At 48.9% G+C, this 19,910-nt stretch overlaps 1 protein-coding gene across 2 annotated transcripts in view; it reads right to left on the reverse strand.

The window, feature by feature from the left end:
- Window positions 1–19,653, reverse strand: part of LOC148518147 (uncharacterized) — a 28,785-nt gene extending 9,132 nt beyond the window's left edge. Inside the window, exons 1-4 of one of the 2 annotated variants that reach the window (XM_088477467.1) lie at window positions 19,569–19,640; window positions 7,145–7,277; window positions 5,884–6,000; window positions 4,787–4,954 (exon numbers count right to left, since the gene is read on the reverse strand). In XM_088477467.1, coding sequence (XP_088333593.1) covers window positions 4,787–4,954; window positions 5,884–6,000; window positions 7,145–7,171 — 312 coding nt within the window. In that variant the 5' untranslated portion in view covers window positions 7,172–7,277; window positions 19,569–19,640. Of the gene's footprint in view, window positions 1–4,786; window positions 4,955–5,883; window positions 6,001–7,144; window positions 7,278–19,568 lie in introns of both variants that reach the window. The other variant, XM_088477468.1, reaches the window with a different exon arrangement.
- Between the last annotated feature and the right edge of the window lie 257 nt (window positions 19,654–19,910).

Consider the following 19,910-nt stretch of genomic DNA (forward strand, 5'->3'; position numbering starts at 1 on the left):
TATACATAGCACCACATAATATAGAATCAGTGCTTATAGCCGATGGCCTGTATACATAGCACCACATAATATAGAATCAGTGCTTATAGCCGATGTATACATAGCACCACATTATATAGAATCAGTGCTTATAGCCGATGGCCTGTATACATAGCACCACATAATATAGAATCAGTGCTTATAGCCGATGGCCTGTATACATAGCACCATATAATATAGTATCTGTGCTTATAGCCGATGGCCTGTATACATAGCACCATATAATATAGTATCTGTGCTTATAGCCGATGGCCTGTATACATAGCACCACATAATATAGAATCAGTGCTTATAGCCGATGGCCTGTATACATAGCACCGCATAATATAGAATCAGTGCTTATAGCCGATGGCATGTATACATAGCACCACATAATATAGAATCAGTGCTTATAGCCGATGGCCTGTATACATAGCCCCACATAATATAGAATCAGTGCTTATAGCCGATGGCCTGTATGTATAGCACCACATAATATAGTATCTGTGCTTATAGCCGATGGCCTGTATACATAGCACCGCATAATATAGAATCAGTGCTTATAGCCGATGGCCTGTATACATAGCCCCACATAATATAGAATCAGTGCTTATAGCCGATGGCCTGTATACATAGCACCACATAATATAGTATCTGTGCTTTTAGCCGATGGCCTGTATGCATAGCACCACATAATATCGTATCTGTGCTTATAGCCGATGGCCTGTATACATAGCACCACATAATATAGTATCAGTGCTTATAGCCGATGGCCTGTATACATGGCACCACATAATATAGAATCAGTGCTTATAGCCGATGGCCTGTATACATAGCACCGCATAATATAGAATCAGTTCTTATAGCCGATGGCCTGTATGCATAGCCCCACATAATATAGAATCAGTGCTTATAGCCGATGGCCTGTATGCATAGCACCACATAATATAGAATCAGTGCTTATAGCCGATGGCCTGTATACATAGCACCACATAATATAGAATCAGTGCTTATAGCCGATGGCCTGTATACATAGCACCACATAATATAGTATCAGTGCTTATAGCCGATGGCCTGTATACATAGCACCATATAATACAGCATCAGTGCTTATAGCCGATGGCCTGTATACATAGCACCACATAATATAGTATCTGTGCTTATAGCCGATGGCCTGTATGCATAGCACCACATAATATCGTATCTGTGCTTATAGCCGATGGCCTGTATACATAGCACCACATAATATAGAATCAGTGCTTATAGCCGATGGCCTGTATACATAGCACCACATAATATAGTATCAGTGCTTATAGCCGATGGCCTGTATACATAGCACCGCATAATATAGAATCAGTGCTTATAGCCGATGGCCTGTATGTATAGCACCACATAATATAGTATCTGTGCTTATAGCCGATGGCCTGTATACATAGCACCACATAATATAGTATCTGTGCTTATAGCCGATGGCCTGTATGCATAGCACCACATAATATAGAATCAGTGCTTATAGCCGATGGCCTGTATACATAGCACCACATAATATAGAATCAGTGCTTATAGCCGATGGCCTGTATACATAGCACCACATAATATAGAATCAGTGCTTATAGCCGATGTATACATAGCACCACATAATATAGAATCAGTGCTTATAGCCGATGGCCTGTATACATAGCACCAAATAATATAGAATCAGTGCTTATAGCCGATGGCCTGTATACATAGCACCATATAATACAGCATCAGTGCTTATAGCCGATGGCCTGTATGCATAGCACCACATAATATAGAATCAGTGCTTATAGCCGATGGCCTGTATACATAGCACCACATAATATAGAATCAGTGCTTGTAGCCGATGGCCTGTATACATAGCACCACATAATATAGTATCTGTGCTTATAGCCGATGGCCTGTATACATAGCACCGCATAATATAGAATCAGTGCTTATAGCCGATGGCCTGTATACATAGCACCGCATAATATAGTATCTGTGCTTATAGCCGATGGCCTGTATGCATAGCACCACATAATATCGTATCTGTGCTTATAGCCGATGGCCTGTATACATAGCACCACATAATATAGAATCAGTGCTTATAGCCGATGGCCTGTATACATAGCACCGCATAATATAGAATCAGTGCTTATAGCCGATGGCCTGTATGTATAGCACTACATAATATAGTATCTGTGCTTATAGCCGATGGCCTGTATGCATAGCACCACATAATATAGTATCAGTGCTTATAGCCGATGGCCTGTATACATAGCACCACATAATATAGTATCAGTGCTTATAGCCGATGGCCTGTATGCATAGCACCACATAATATAGAATCAGTGCTTATAGCCGATGGCCTGTATACATAGCACCGCATAATATAGAATCAGTGCTTATAGCCGATGGCCTGTATACATAGCACCACATAATATCGTATCAGTGCTTATAGCCGATGGCCTGTATACATAGCACCACATAATATAGAATCAGTGCTTAAAGCCGATGGCCTGTATACATAGCACCACATAATATAGTATCAGTGCTTATAGCCGATGGCCTGTATACATAGCACCGCATAATATAGAATCAGTGCTTATAGCCGATGGCCTGTATGTATAGCACCACATAATATAGAATCAGTGCTTATAGCCGATGGCCTGTATACATAGCACCACATAATATAGTATCTGTGCTTATAGCCGATGGCCTGTATGCATAGCACCACATAATATAGAATCAGTGCTTATAGCCGATGGCCTGTATACATAGCACCACATAATATAGAATCATTGCTTATAGCCAATGGCCTGTATACATAGCACCACATAATATAGAATCAGTGCTTATAGCCGATGTATACATAGCACCACATAATATAGAATCAGTGCTTATAGCCGATGGCCTGTATACATAGCACCACATAATATAGAATCAGTGCTTATAGCCGATGGCCTGTATACATAGCACCATATAATACAGCATCAGTGCTTATAGCCGATGGCCTGTATGCATAGCACCACATAATATAGAATCAGTGCTTATAGCCGATGGCCTGTATACATAGCGCCACATAATATAGAATCAATGCTTATAGCCGATGGCCTGTATACATAGCACCACATAATATAGAATCAGTGCTTATAGCCGATGGCCTGTATACATAGCACCGCATAATATAGAATCAGTGCTTATAGCCGATGGCCTGTATACATAGCCCCACATAATATAGCATCAGTGCTTATAGCCGATGGCCTGTATACATAGCACCACATAATATAGTATCTGTGCTTATAGCCGATGGCCTGTATGTATAGCACCACATAATATAGAATCAGTGCTTATAGCAGATGTATACATAGCACCACATAATATAGAATCAGTGCTTATAGCAGATGTATACATAGCACCACATAATATAGAATCAGTGCTTATAGCAGATGTATACATAGCACCACATAATATAGAATCAGTGCTTATAGCAGATGTATACATAGCACCACATAATATAGAATCAGTGCTTATAGCCGATGGCCTGTATGCATAGCACCACATAATATAGAATCAGCGCTTATAGCCGATGGCCTGTATACATAGCAGCACATAATATAGAATCAGTGCTTATAGCCGATGGCCTGTATACATAGCACCACATAATATAGAATCAGCGCTTATAGCCGATGGCCTGTATACATAGCACCACATAATATAGTTTCTGTGCTTATAGCCGATGGCCTGTATGCATAGCCCCACATAATATAGAATCAGTGCTTATAGCCGATGGCCTGTATACATAGCACCACATAATATAGAATCAGTGCTTATAGCCGATGGCCTGTATACATAGCACCACATAATATAGAATCAGTGCTTATAGCCGATGGCCTGTATGCATAGCACCACATAATATAGAATCAGGTACTATTTCAGAGGCGCTCGCAAAGAGCCGGTCCCTGGGTCAGGTGAGAATGAATTTCTGCATAGAAGCTCATTCTGGCTAAAGCAGGACCTAAGATGGCCACATTTCAGAGAGAGAGAGAGATCCAGCACTCGATGGATCTGGTACAGTATATATACTTGCCTGGTGCCCTCCGAAGTAGTTGACCTGTAGCTGGCTCATAAATGAAATAAATGTACAAGATGCTCCGGTAATCTGCAGTGTTTTAATGTGCTTTTTCAAAGCAATACAGTATCAAATATACCTATATCCTTGTGGCTGGTCATATACATATATATATGTATGTATGTATATACCATATACAGAATATAATCTATATATATATATATATACACACTCACTCACTAGGGGGCACCAGACAACATTGTGCCTAGGGCCGGCTCTGTGCTCCCGAGTCTGTATATGGGGCACAAAGGAAGTTGGAATGAAGAAGGCTTCGGCCGCTACATTGCAGCACTTTGTATACAGATTCAGAGACTCGGTCACACACAGACATACAAGTGGCACATAGCAAACTGATCGGCGCAGTCTCCTGCTGCATTCTAGTCACATTTTAGCTAAAAAGACTCAAAAGAGAAGCCCGGCGCTAGCAGAGTCTCACAGGACCTGGCGCGCCGAGAGGGGCTTTTCAGCGGGACTGCAGCAAAGATGAATAAGGAGATTATATATATCTATATATATATATATATAACTTAGTTCATGGTTAGAAATCCCAGGGAACATGTATTTCTGCTACAAGTTGGCCAAGGCCTACAGACTACCTTTCACGAATCTGTTCTATTGTGACAATTTCCAACGTACGTCTCCAGTCAGCAGATGGATGATAATGGAGGCATGTTCCACTATCTTCTCCAACATCAGCGTGGACACGTCCGTCTTCTCCTGTATGTCACCTGGACGCTCCGTCTTCTGGCTCTTGGAGAAATGTTCTTGGACCTGCTCCCCGTTTCTCTTCATGGCTAAATAATCCTGACATAAAAAAAACAAACAAAAAGCAAACACAGAACCTCAGCGAGGGCTACACAGTGGTCTCATCTCCATTCTCTACAGAACAGGTCCATCAGTGTCTACACCTTCATCCAATGGTTCCCGGCAGGAGACGATAGTAAGGTCCTCTATACCAAGCACAGGGAGCTCAATACGTCTTCATGAAACACAACCAGCCCTGGGGACGATCTCAATTCCCTCCCTTGATGAAGACGATTGAATACGTAACCACTCAGGGATCATACATTGTATCTCCTTCAGGGGTCTAACAGTAACACTACTTCAAATTACCCCATTTATGGACTGAAGAGGCCTGAACCGCACCCGGTGTCCAGTATATCCCAGGTGCCAACATTGCTTCAGGATTCAGTAAGTGGGTACACAACTAACCCATATTCAGTGATTATAAGAAAGGTTTTTAGCTCCCATGTGTCCCAATTTTCACTGGACAGTCTCTTTTTTTTTAACACCTATGGAATTAAGTATACTTTCAGGAGTCTAGGTCAGTGGGCACAGATCTGTACAGCTGTTTTGTTTTATTTGTTACCCTAATGCCAGCACGGGGTGAAGGTTATGGCCTTAGCAAACTTGAGGTCACGCCAATGTTGTCCTGATCTTTATTTTTTTTACCAAATGATGTAACCCCAGAGAAACTGAGCGGTTCCTTCAGTCTTTTATTTGCAGAACGGTGTTAAGATGGTGCCACAAAAGTGATCAGATACATGCACATAAATACAGAGCGACTCTCTAATCGTCATCGGACTACAACTCCCAGCATGCTATGCTCATACCGAAGCCAGAGGCACTTATCACACTGACAGCTAATTGCCTCAATTAAACTCTAGAAATTAAAAAAAACAAATACTCCAGAACGTGGCGAGGTCACAGACATTATCTCCAGCGCATCTCACCGCTCCCGTCAGCAGGAAGATCATGTCTATGGCATGATGTAAGATCCTCTCTGTCACGTGTTTCTTGTCTCGGGTCATCTCCACCATCTGCTGTCCCCGAGGTGTCCTGCGATCGCTCTGAAAGAAAGTCACCCCCAGTTACACATACTGACCGAGGCTGTTCACGTTAAAGAGAAACGATTAGGACAGTGGGCACCTGGCAATGGGCACAGTATAACTTCTCATTTTACTTATGTTGGAGGGAATTCTCAGGATCTAGGCCAACAAGTTTGGGGGCAATCATACCAATCCTTCTAAAGAGGAGAAGTGGAGAAGTTACTCTTAGCAACCAATTAGTTTATACCCATCATTACCTATAGAATGTACTGGATAAATGCTACCTCTACGCCGATTGGTGCCTATGGGCAATTTCTCCACTCTTTAGGAGGCATGATGCAGGTCCACCTTAGTGTCCTATATATACCCATAGGTCACCATAGGGACTGAACATGACATCATAACACAATGTGGGTTGCCCTGGCGATGCTACTCTATCCTCATGAGGCCTCTGCTCTCCTAAACATGAATAGGTACTGGGGCAAGGCACATGAGCAACGACTCACATTTCGTGATTTACTGTGCATGTGGCACTCACACGCATGAAGAGAGGAGGCCTGCACGCCTGTGCCTTTGGGCACCTTAACAGCAGCGCACTCGACTTTTGGGCGCCTTAACCGGTACTTTTGCGGCTAATCCCGTGCATTTTGGATCTGAGAACAGGGCTGGTCACGCAACTCCCGCCACTTTAGATAGGGGCAATGTGCACATAAAACAATTCCCCCAAATCCCCCAAAGGTTAGATACTAAGGAGTAGTTATACTGTACAGGAATCCATACTGGGGACTAGTTATGAAATCCTGGCGGCTTAATAGTCGCCGGATGAAATACCGTCAGTGGAAGCCCGACAGCAGGAGAATCCCGACGTTGCAGGTTAATCACCTAACCCTTCCCTTCTCCCCCACCTAACCCTAATCCTCACCTGGGGATGCCTAACCCTAAAACTCCTGGGGTGGTGCCTAACCCTAACCCCCCTTTCCCGCACCCTAAACTTAACCCTCCTGGGGGTTGCCTAACCCAAACCTCCCCCCCAGTGGCGCTTAACCCCCCCACCCCCATGCCTAACCCTAACCCTCCCAGGGGGGGTGCCTAACCCTAAGGTCCCCTGGGGATGCCTAAACCTACCCCACCCCCCGCGCTAACTGCTAAAGACGCCGCGACTTACATTGTTCGGTCTGGCGTCCTTCGGCATTTAGTCGTCAGGATTAATATAGGCATCGGTATTTTGACGCCTATCTTAAGTCCCATGTCGGGCTTCCACAGTCGGGATATAGACCGGCGGCGTTTAGTCTGCCGAACTACAAGATAGATAGATAAATAGTTAGATATGAGATAGATATGATAGACATATATGTGATAAATAAATGATATATATATATATATGAGATAGATAGATACAGTACAGGGATGGGGAACCTCAGGCCCGGGGGCCATAAAAGGCCCCCAGAATCATTTGGTCTGGTACTCAGAGCTTTTTTCTGCTAGCCTCCTCTGGCTAACAGGGTGCCTAGAATGGCACCATGCAGCCAGAATCTATGCAGTAGTGCCACCTGGAGCGACCTTTTTTCTGCCGAGGGCCAGGATATATATAACACTATTTGCGGGCCCAGTGCAGGCCACGCCCCCTCCATGTGATGTCATACATGGGCGAGGCCACAATCGCCGGTGATTATAGCAATGCCCAGAGCATCCTGAGGATGCTTCGGGGAGCTGTAAGGACAGCGGTGTAACTGTCTGAAGCGTCCTAAGGATGCTCCAGGCGGCACTGCTGCATAGATTCTGGCTGCAGGGTGCCATTCTAGGCACCCTACTAACCAGATGAGGCTAGCAGAAAAAAGCTCAGAAGGCCAGACCAAATGATGACGGGGGCCTTATACAGCCCCTGAGGTTCCTCATCCCTGGGATAGATAGATAGATAGATAGAGAAATACAGTGCATCCGGAAAGTATTCACAGCGCGTCACTTTTTCAACATTTTGTTATGTTACAGTCTTATTCTAAAATGGAATAAATTCATTTTTGTCCTCAAAATTCTACACACAACACCCCATAATGACAACATGTAAAATGTTTTTTTGAGATTTTTGCAAATTGAATTAAAAAAAAAAAACATTAAGAAATCACATGTACATAAGTATTCACGGTTTTTGCCATCAAGCTCAAAATTGATCGTAGTTGCATCCTGTTTCCACTGATCATCCTTGAGATGTTCCTACAGCTTAATTTGAGTCCATCTGTGGTAAAATCAGATGATTGGATATGATTTTGAAAGGCATACACCTGTCTATATAAAGTCCCACACTTGACAGTGCATGTCAGAGCACAAACAAAGCATGAAGTCCAAGGTATTGTCTGTAGACCTCCAAGATAGGATTGTCTCGAGGCACAAATCTGGGGAAGGGTACAGAAAAATATCTGCTGCTTTGAAGGTCCCATTGAGCACAGTGGCCTCCATCACCCGTAAATGGAAGAAGTTCGGAACCACCAGGACTCTTGCTAGAGTTGGCCGGCCGTCTAAACTGAGTGATCGTGGGAGAAGGGCCCTAGACACAGGGAGGTGACCAAGAACCCGATGGTCACTCTGTCAGAGCTACAGCATTCCTCTGTGGAGAGAGGAGAACCTTCCAGAAGGACAACCATTTCTGCAGCAATCCACCAATCAGGCCTGTATGGTAGAGTGGCCAGACGGAAGCCACTCCTTAGTAAAAAGCACATGGCAGTCCGCCTGGAATTTGCCAAAATGCACCTGAAGGATTCTCAGACCATGATGAGACAAAGATTGAACTCTTTGGTGTGAATGCCAGGCATTATGATTGGAGGAAATCAGGCACCGCTCATCACCAGGCCAATACCATCCCTACAGTGAAACATGGTGGTGGCAGCATCATGCTGTGGGGATGTTTTTCAGCGGCAGGAACTGGGAGACTAGTCAGGATAGAGGGAAAGATGAATGCAGCAATGTACAGAGATATCCTGGATGAAAACCTGCTCTTGACCTCAGACTGGGGCGACGGTTCATCTTTCAGCAGGACAACGACCCTAAGCACACAGCCAAGATATCAAAGGAGTGGCTTCAGGACAACTCTGTGAATGTCCTTGAGTGGCCCGGCCAGAGCCCAGACTTGAATGCGATTGAACATCTCTGGAGAGATCTGAAAATGGCTGTGCACCGACGCTTCCCATCCAACCTGATGGAGCTTGAGAGGTGCTGCAAAGAGGAATGGGCGAAACTGCCCAAAGATAGGTGTGCCAAGCTTGTGGCATCATATTCCAAAAGAATTGAGGCTGTAATTGCTGCCAAAGGTGCATCAACAAAGTATTGAGCAAATGTTGTGATTACTTACGTACATGTGATGTCTTAGTTTTTTTTGTTTAGTAAATTTGCAAAAAAACTTTTTACACGTTGTCATTATGGGGTATTGTGTGTAGAATTTTGAGGACAAAAATTTATTTATTCCATTTTGGAATAAGGCTGTAACATAACAAAATGTGGAAAAAGTGACGCGGTGTGAATACTTTCCGGATGCACTGTAGATATGAGATAGATAAATAGGATACGAGATAGACAGATAGATAGATAAGAGATGGAAAGATCGATAGACATGAGATAGATAGATAGATATGAGATACAAAGATAGACATATATGATATAGATATGAGATAGATAGATATGTGATAGATAAATATGAGAAAGATATGTGATAGATATAGATACAGTATGAGACAGATAGATAGATCAATCGATAGGCAAATAGATATGAGATAGATATAGTCGATAGTTAGATATTAGATAGATAGATATGAGATAGACAGATATGTGAGATAGATAGATAGATAGGCAAATAGATATGAGATAGACAGATATGAGATAGATATAGTCGATAGATATGAGAGAGAGAGATATGTGATAGATAGGCAAATAGATATGAGAGACAGATATGAGATACATGTAGGCGATAGTTAGATAAGAGATAGATAGATAGATATAGTCAATAGTTACATACGAGATAGATATGAGATAGATATAGTCGATAGTTAGATATGAGATAGATAGATGAGATAAATATAGTAGTTAGATATGATATAGATATAGTAGATAGTTAGATATGAGATAGACAGATATGTGATAGACAGATATGAGATAGATAGATATAGTTGATAGTTAGATATGAGATAGATAGATGAGATAAATATAGTAGTTAGATATGATATAGATATAGTAGATAGTTAGATATGAGATAGACAGATATGTGATAGATAGGTAGATATGAGATAGATAGATATGAGATAAATATAGTAGTTAGATTTGATATATATATAGTAGATAGATAGATAGATAGATAGATAGATATGAGATAGATATAGTAGATAGGTAGATATGAGATAGTTAGATATGAGATAGATATATGATAGATAGATATGAGATAGATAGATAGGCAAATAGATATGAGATAGATATGAGATAGATAGATATGAGATAAATATAGTAGTTAGATATGTGATAGATAGATAGATAGGAGATAGATAGATATGAGATATATATAGTAGATAGGTAGATATGAGATAGTTAGATATGAGATAGATATGATAGATAGATATGAGATAGATAGATAGATAGATGTCGATAGTTAGATATGAGATAGAGAGATAGATATGTGATAGATAGATATAGATATGATATAGATAGGCGATAGATAGACAGATATGAGATAGATATAGTAGATAGATAGTTAGAAATGAGATAGATGGATATGTGATAGATAGATATGAGATAGAGAGATAGATATGAGATAGATATAGTAGATAGATAGTTAGATGAGATAGATATATGATAGATAGATATGAGACAGATAGATATGAGAAGATATGTGATAGGTAGATAGCTATGAGATAGATAGATAGATAGACAGGCAAATAGATATTAGATAGTCAGATATGATATAGATATAGTAGATAATTAGATATGAGATAGACAGATATGTGATAGTTAGATATGAGATAGATAGATGAGATAAATATAGTAGTTAGATATGATATAGATATAGTAGATAGTTAGATATGAGATAGACAGATATGTGATAGATAGGTAGATATGAGATAGATAGATATGAGATAAATATAGTAGTTAGATTTGATATATATATAGTAGATAGTTAGATATGTGATAGATAGATAGATAGATAGATAGATAGATAGATAGATAGATATGAGATAGATATAGTAGATAGGTAGATATGAGATAGTTAGATATGAGATAGATATATGATAGATAGATATGAGATAGATAGATAGGCAAATAGATATGAGATAGATATGAGATAGATAGATATGAGATAAATATAGTAGTTAGATTTGATATATATATAGTAGTTAGATATGTGATAGATAGATAGATAGATAGATAGGAGATAGATAGATATGAGATATATATAGTAGATAGGTAGATATGAGATAGTTAGATATGAGATAGATATATGATAGATAGATAGATATGAGATAGATAGATAGATAGATGTCGATAGTTAGATATGAGATAGAGAGATAGATATGTGATAGATAGATATAGATATGATATAGATAGGCGATAGATAGACAGATATGAGATAGATATAGTAGATAGATAGTTAGAAATGAGATAGATGGATATGTGATAGATAGATATGAGATAGAGAGATAGATATGAGATAGATATAGTAGATAGATAGTTAGATGAGATAGATATATGATAGATAGATATGAGACAGATAGATATGAGAAGATATGTGATAGGTAGATAGCTATGAGATAGATAGATAGATAGATAGACAGGCAAATAGATATTAGATAGTCAGATATGAGATAGATATAGTAGATAGTTAGATATGAGATAGATAGATACAGGGGCGTATCTATAATGTGTGCAGGGCACACGGGCTCCTGGGTCCAGGGGTGCCCCGCACCGCACACCCTGCACCCATAATATACTTACCTCTCCGGAGTACCACGTCAGCACGGGGGACCGGCGCTGTTAAAACGTCTGGAAAATGGCCGCGGCGTCCATTTTCCCGTTGTTTGTGCATGCACAGTACAGGTAAAATGGCCATCGCCTCCATTTTCCCGGTGACCTACGAATGCGCCATAGACTCTGGGCACACTCTAGTACCCAGAGTCTATAACTCTGCCGCTGGCCGCACACAGCTCAGTGCACTGCCGGCTGCCGAACGGAGAGGAGGGGGCCCGTGACGGAGCCCCTGGATAGATAGATAAACTATGTAAATACTTACAATTAATAAACTACTTATGTAAATACTTAGGGCCTGATTCAGAGCCGTTCGCTATTTGCGGTCGTTCGTTCAAAAACAAGGGGTGGCTATTCAAATGATCCGTTCGCAAATTGTAGTCTGTTCACACCTCTAAGTCTGAACGAGCGAGCAAAACATACGCTCGTTTATTTGATAAAAACGCCCACTGGCCGCTCGCACCATACGTCATGTCCGCTATTTATTAGATTAATCGAGTACATCGTACAGCGTATGAACTGCTCGCTATTCTTGTGGTTGGTTTTTTCAACCGCTATTTTGCGAGCAGTTCTGAGTTAAAAAAAACCAAGTGACGTGGTCAATGACGCTGCTGGATTAATTATGCACTCCCTTAAAACGCCCGTTTTGACCTTTAAGCACGCCTGCGTTCGAATTCCACTCCCCCGTTTTCAAGCACCTTCCCTTGTTACCACCCACATACGCCTCATTCTGTCACTCAAAATAGCAGGCATTCGCTATATAGCGTACAAACGATTTTCGGCCGCACTGACTGGTTCGCGCATGCGTACTAAAAACCATACGCATGCGCAGATGTGCGAACATCGCTCAGAACGAGCGTACGGCCGCTAGCGAGCGGCTCTGAATGAGGGCCTAGATACACTGTAAATGGTCCCTACTGAGAGACATAGAGGGGGAGTGGGACACATAATGCAGATACATAACCCAGTAATGCTATTTGTATCCAGCCTGTGCACAGACATCCAGCCTCAGCCTCCCCATCCCCACCTGCTGCCAGGGGAGCAGCACTACCAGCAGCAGCAGGGAGAGCCCAGCACACACATCACACTCTGCCTCCTCATCCCCACCTGCTGCAGCAGTACCAGCAGCAGCAGCAGGGAGAGCCCAGCACACACATCACACTCTGCCTCCCCATCCCCACCTGCTGCCAGGGGAACAGCACTACCAGCAGCAGGGAGAGCCCAGCACACACATCACACTCTGCCTCCCCATCCCCACCTGCTGCCAGGGGAGCAGCAGTACCAGCAGCAGCAGGGAGAGCCCAGCACACACATCACACTCTGACTCCCCATCCCACCTGCTGCCAGGGGAGCAGCAATACCAGCAGCAGGGAGAGCCCAGCACATACATCACACTCTGCCTCCTCATCCCCACCTGCTGCAGCAGTATCAGCAGCAGCAGCAGGGAGAGCCCAGCACACACATCACACTCTGCCTCCCCATCCCCACCTGCTGCCAGGGGAACAGCACTACCAGCAGCAGGGAGAGCCCAGCACACACATCACACTCTGCCTCCCCATCCCCACCTGCTGCCAGGGGAGCAGCAGTACCAGCAGCAGCAGGGAGAGCCCAGCACACACATCACACTCTGCCTCCCCATCCCACCTGCTGCCAGGGGAGCAGCACTACCAGCAGCAGGGAGAGCCCAGCACACACATCACACTCTGCCTCCCCATCCCACCTGCTGCCAGGGGAGCAGCAGTACCAGCAGCAGCAGGGAGAGCCCAGCACACACATCACACTCTGCCTCCTCATCCCACCTGCTGCCAGGGGAGCAGCAGTACCAGCAGCAGGGAAGAGCCCAGCACACACATCACACTCTGCCTCCCCATCCCACCTGCTGCCAGGGGAGCAGCACTACCAGCAGCAGGGAGAGTCCAGCACACACATCACACTCTGCCTCCCCATCCCCACCTGCTGCCAGGGGAGCACCAGTACCAGCAGCAGCAGGGAGAGCCCAGCACACACATCACACTCTGCCTCCCCATCCCACCTGCTGCCAGGGGAACAGCACTACCAGCAGCAGGGAGAGCCCAGCACACACATCACACTCTGCCTCCCCATCCCCACCTGCTGCCAGGGGAGCAGCACTACCAGCAGCAGCAGGGAGAGCCCAGCACACACATCACACTCTGCCTCCTCATCCCACCTGCTGCCAGGGGAGCAGCAGTACCAGCAGCAGGGAGAGCCCAGCACACACATCACACTCTGCCTCCCCATCCCACCTGCTGCCAGGGGAACAGCACTACCAGCAGCAGGGAGAGCCCAGCACACACATCACACTCTGCCTCCCCATCCCACCTGCTGCCAGGGGAACAGCACTACCAGCAGCAGGGAGAGCCCAGCACACACATCACACTCTGCCTCCCCATCCCACCTGCTGCCAGGGCAGCAGCAGTACCAGCAGCAGCAGGGATAGCCCAGCACACACATCACACTCTGCCTCCTCATCCCCACCTGCTGCCAGGAGAACAGTACCAGCAGCAGGGAGAGCCCAGCACACACATCACACTCTGCCTCCCCATCCCACCTGCTGCCAGGGGAGCAGCAGTACCAGCAGCAGCAGGGAGAGCCCAGCACACACATCACACTCTGCCTCCCCATACCACCTACTGCCAGGGGAACAGCACTACCAGCAGCAGGGAGAGCCCAGCACACACATCACACTCTGCCTCCCCATCCCCACCTGCTGCCAGGGGAACAGCAGTACCAGCAGCAGCAGGGAGAGCCCAGCACACACATCACACTCTGCCTCCCCATCCCACCTGCTGCCAGGGGAACAGCACTACCAGCAGCAGGGAGAGCCCAGCACACACATCACACTCTGCCTCCCCATCCCACCTGCTGCCAGGGGAGCAGCAGTACCAGCAGCAGGGAGAGCCCAGCACACACATCACACTCTGCCTCCCCATCCCACCTGCTGCCAGGGGAGCAGCAGTACCAGCAGCAGGGAGAGCCCAGCACACACATCACACTCTGCCTCCCCATCCCACCTGCTGCCAGGGGAGCAGCAGTACCAGCAGCAGGGAGAGCCCAGCACACACATCACACTCTGCCTCCCCATCCCACCTGCTGCCAGGGGAGCAGCACTACCAGCAGCAGCAGGGAGAGCCCAGCACACACATCACACTCTGCCTCCTCATCCCACCTGCTGCCAGGGGAGCAGCAGTACCAGCAGCAGGGAGAGCCCAGCACACACATCACACTCTGCCTCCCCATCCCACCTGCTGCCAGGGGAACAGCACTACCAGCAGCAGGGAGAGCCCAGCACACACATCACACTCTGCCTCCCCATCCCACCTGCTGCCAGGGGAGCAGCACTACCAGCAGCAGGGAGAGTCCAGCACACACATCACACTCTGCCTCCCCATCCCACCTGCTGCCAGGGGAGCAGCAGTACCAGCAGCAGCAGGGAGAGCCCAGCACACACATCACACTCTGCCTCCCCATCCCCACCTGCTGCCAGGAGAACAGTACCAGCATCAGGGAGAGCCCAGCACACACATCACACTCTGCCTCCCCATCCCCACCTGCTGCCAGGGGAGCAGCACTACCAGCAGCAGGGAGAGCCCAGCACACACATCACACTCTGCCTCCCCATCCCCACCTGCTGCCAGGGGAACAGCAGTACCAGCAGCAGCAGGGAGAGCCCAGCACACACATCACACTCTGCCTCCCCATCCCACCTGCTGCCAGGGGAACAGCACTACCAGCAGCAGGGAGAGCCCAGCACACACATCACACTCTGCCTCCCCATCCCACCTGCTGCCAGGGGAGCAGCAGTACCAGCAGCAGGGAGAGCCCAGCACACACATCACACTCTGCCTCCCCATCCCACCTGCTGCCAGGGGAACAGCAGTACCAGCAGCAGCAGGGAGAGCCCAGCACACACATCACACTCTGCCTCCCCATCCCACCTGCTGCCAGGGGAACAGCACTACCAGCAGCAGGGAGAGCCCAGCACACACATCACACTCTGCCTCCCCATCCCACCTGCTGCCAGGGGAGCAGCAGTACCAGCAGCAGGGAGAGCCCAGCACACACATCACACTCTGCCTCCCCATCCCACCTGCTGCCAGGGGAGCAGCAGTACCAGCAGCAGGGAGAGCCCAGCACACACATCACACTCTGCCTCCCCATCCCACCTGCTGCCAGGGGAGCAGCAGTACCAGCAGCAGGGAGAGCCCAGCACACACATCACACTCTGCCTCCCCATCCCACCTGCTGCCAGGGGAGCAGCACTACCAGCAGCAGCAGGGAGAGCCCAGCACACACATCACACTCTGCCTCCTCATCCCACCTCCTGCCAGGGGAGCAGCAGTACCAGCAGCAGGGAGAGCCCAGCACACACATCACACTCTGCCTCCCCATCCCACCTGCTGCCAGGGGAACAGCACTACCAGCAGCAGGGAGAGCCCAGCACACACATCACACTCTGCCTCCCCATCCCACCTGCTGCCAGGGGAGCAGCACTACCAGCAGCAGGGAGAGTCCAGCACACACATCACACTCTGCCTCCCCATCCCACCTGCTGCCAGGGGAGCAGCAGTACCAGCAGCAGCAGGGAGAGCCCAGCACACACATCACACTCTGCCTCCCCATCCCCAACTGCTGCCAGGAGAACAGTACCAGCATCAGGGAGAGCCCAGCACACACATCACACTCTGCCTCCCCATCCCCACCTGCTGCCAGGGGAGCAGCAGTACCAGCAGCAGGGAGAGCCCAGCACACACATCACACTCTGCCTCCCCATCCCCACCTGCTGCCAGGGGAGCAGCACTACCAGCAGCAGCAGGGAGAGCCCAGCACACACATCACACTCTGCCTCCCCATCCCCACCTGCTGCCAGGGGAGCAGCACTACCAGCAGCAGGGAGAGCCCAGCACACACATCACACTCTGCCTCCCCATCCCCACCTGCTGCCAGGGGAACAGCAGTACCAGCAGCAGCAGGGAGAGCCCAGCACACACATCACACTCTGCCTCCCCATCCCACCTGCTGCCAGGGGAACAGCACTACCAGCAGCAGGGAGAGCCCAGCACACACATCACACTCTGCCTCCCCATCCCACCTGCTGCCAGGGGAGCAGCAGTACCAGCAGCAGGGAGAGCCCAGCACACACATCACACTCTGCCTCCCCATCCCACCTGCTGCCAGGGGAGCAGCAGTACCAGCAGCAGGGAGAGCCCAGCACACACATCACACTCTGCCTCCCCATCCCACCTGCTGCCAGGGGAGCAGCACTACCAGCAGCAGCAGGGAGAGCCCAGCACACACATCACACTCTGCCTCCTCATCCCACCTGCTGCCAGGGGAGCAGCAGTACCAGCAGCAGGGAGAGCCCAGCACACACATCACACTCTGCCTCCCCATCCCACCTGCTGCCAGGGGAACAGCACTACCAGCAGCAGGGAGAGCCCAGCACACACATCACACTCTGCCTCCCCATCCCACCTGCTGCCAGGGGAGCAGCACTATCAGCAGCAGGGAGAGTCCAGCACACACATCACACTCTGCCTCCCCATCCCACCTGCTGCCAGGGGAGCAGCAGTACCAGCAGCAGCAGGGAGAGCCCAGCACACACATCACACTCTGCCTCCCCATCCCCAACTGCTGCCAGGAGAACAGTACCAGCATCAGGGAGAGCCCAGCACACACATCACACTCTGCCTCCCCATCCCCACCTGCTGCCAGGGGAGCAGCAGTACCAGCAGCAGGGAGAGCCCAGCACACACATCACACTCTGCCTCCCCATCCCCACCTGCTGCCAGGGGAGCAGCACTACCAGCAGCAGCAGGGAGAGCCCAGCACACACATCACACTCTGCCTCCCCATCCCCACCTGCTGCCAGGGGAGCAGCACTACCAGCAGCAGGGAGAGCCCAGCACACACATCACACTCTGCCTCCCCATCCCCACCTGCTGCCAGGGGAACAGCAGTACCAGCAGCAGCAGGGAGAGCCCAGCACACACATCACACTCTGCCTCCCCATCCCACCTGCTGCCAGGGGAACAGCACTACCAGCAGCAGGGAGAGCCCAGCACACACATCACACTCTGCCTCCCCATCCCACCTGCTGCCAGGGGAGCAGCAGTACCAGCAGCAGGGAGAGCCCAGCACACACATCACACTCTGCCTCCCCATCCCACCTGCTGCCAGGGGAACAGCACTACCAGCAGCAGGGAGAGCCCAGCACACACATCACACTCTGCCTCCCCATCCCACCTGCTGCCAGGGGAGCAGCACTACCAGCAGCAGCAGGGAGAGTCCAGCACACACATCACACTCTGCCTCCCCATCCCACCTGCTGCCAGGGGAGCAGCAGTACCAGCAGCAGCAGGGAGAGCCCAGCACACACATCACACTCTGCCTCCCCATCCCACCTGCTGCCAGGGGAGCAGCAGTACCAGCAGCAGGGAGAGCCCAGCACACACATCACACTCTGCCTCCCCATCCCACCTGCTGCCAGGGGAGCAGCACTACCAGCAGCAGCAGGGAGAGCCCAGCACACACATCACACTCTGCCTCCCCATCCCACCTGCTGCCAGGGAGCAGCAGTACCAGCAGCAGCAGGGAGAGCCCAGCACACACATCACACTCTGCCTCCCCATCCCCACCTGCTGCCAGGGGAGCAGCAGTACCAGCAGCAGGGAGAGCCCAGCACACACATCACACTCTGCCTCCCCATCCCACCTGCTGCCAGGGGAGCAGCACTACCAGCAGCAGCAGGGAGAGCCCAGCACACACATCACACTCTGCCTCCCCATCCCACCTGCTGCCAGGGGAACAGCACTACCAGCAGCAGGGAGAGCCCAGCACACACATCACACTCTGCCTCCCCATCCCACCTGCTGCCAGGGGAGCAGCACTACCAGCAGCAGCAGGGAGAGTCCAGCACACACATCACACTCTGCCTCCCCATCCCCACCTGCTGCCAGGGGAGCAGCACTACCAGCAGCAGGGAGAGCCCAGCACACACATCACACTCTGCCTCCCCATCCCCACCTGCTGCCAGGGGAGCAGCACTACCAGCAGCAGCAGGGAGAGTCCAGCACACACATCACACTCTGCCTCCCCATCCCACCTGCTGCCAGGGGAGCAGCAGTACCAGCAGCAGCAGGGAGAGCCCAGCACACACATCACACTCTGCCTCCCCATCCCACCTGCTGCCAGGGGAGCAGCAGTACCAGCAGCAGGGAGAGCCCAGCACACACATCACACTCTGCCTCCCCATCCCACCTGCTGCCAGGGGAGCAGCACTACCAGCAGCAGCAGGGAGAGCCCAGCACACACATCACACTCTGCCTCCCCATCCCACCTGCTGCCAGGGAGCAGCAGTACCAGCAGCAGCAGGGAGAGCCCAGCACACACATCACACTCTGCCTCCCCATCCCCACCTGCTGCCAGGGGAGCAGCAGTACCAGCAGCAGGGAGAGCCCAGCACACACATCACACTCTGCCTCCCCATCCCACCTGCTGCCAGGGGAGCAGCACTACCAGCAGCAGCAGGGAGAGCCCAGCACACACATCACTAACTCACTACTGAGTCCTACCTGCTGCAGTACTAGGGCCCTTTGTGTGCAACAGCCTCATTCTACAGCTCCATTGATTGGTGGCAGCGCGTCATGTGACCTCCATCTGCCAGCAAGAATGCCGGGATGTGTAGTTCTTTCTATTAACTGCGGGTAGGAACGGATGCAGCTGGCAGGACCTGCGTTCTCCTAGGTGTCCAGCAGAGTGCAGCAGTGCACCTGGGAACAGGGACCAGAGCATATAATAATAATAATAATGTCAGCATGTCATCATTATCCACAGCCTGCTCCAGTGGTTGTTATTATTCTTGTATATGGGTTAGAATGTGCCCAGCTCTGTGTCAGTGATACTGAGGAGCTGTG

Source organism: Taudactylus pleione, unplaced genomic scaffold, assembly GCF_031769625.1.
Source record: "Taudactylus pleione unplaced genomic scaffold, aTauple2 ptg000201l, whole genome shotgun sequence".
NCBI classification, from domain to species: domain Eukaryota; kingdom Metazoa; phylum Chordata; class Amphibia; order Anura; family Myobatrachidae; genus Taudactylus; species Taudactylus pleione.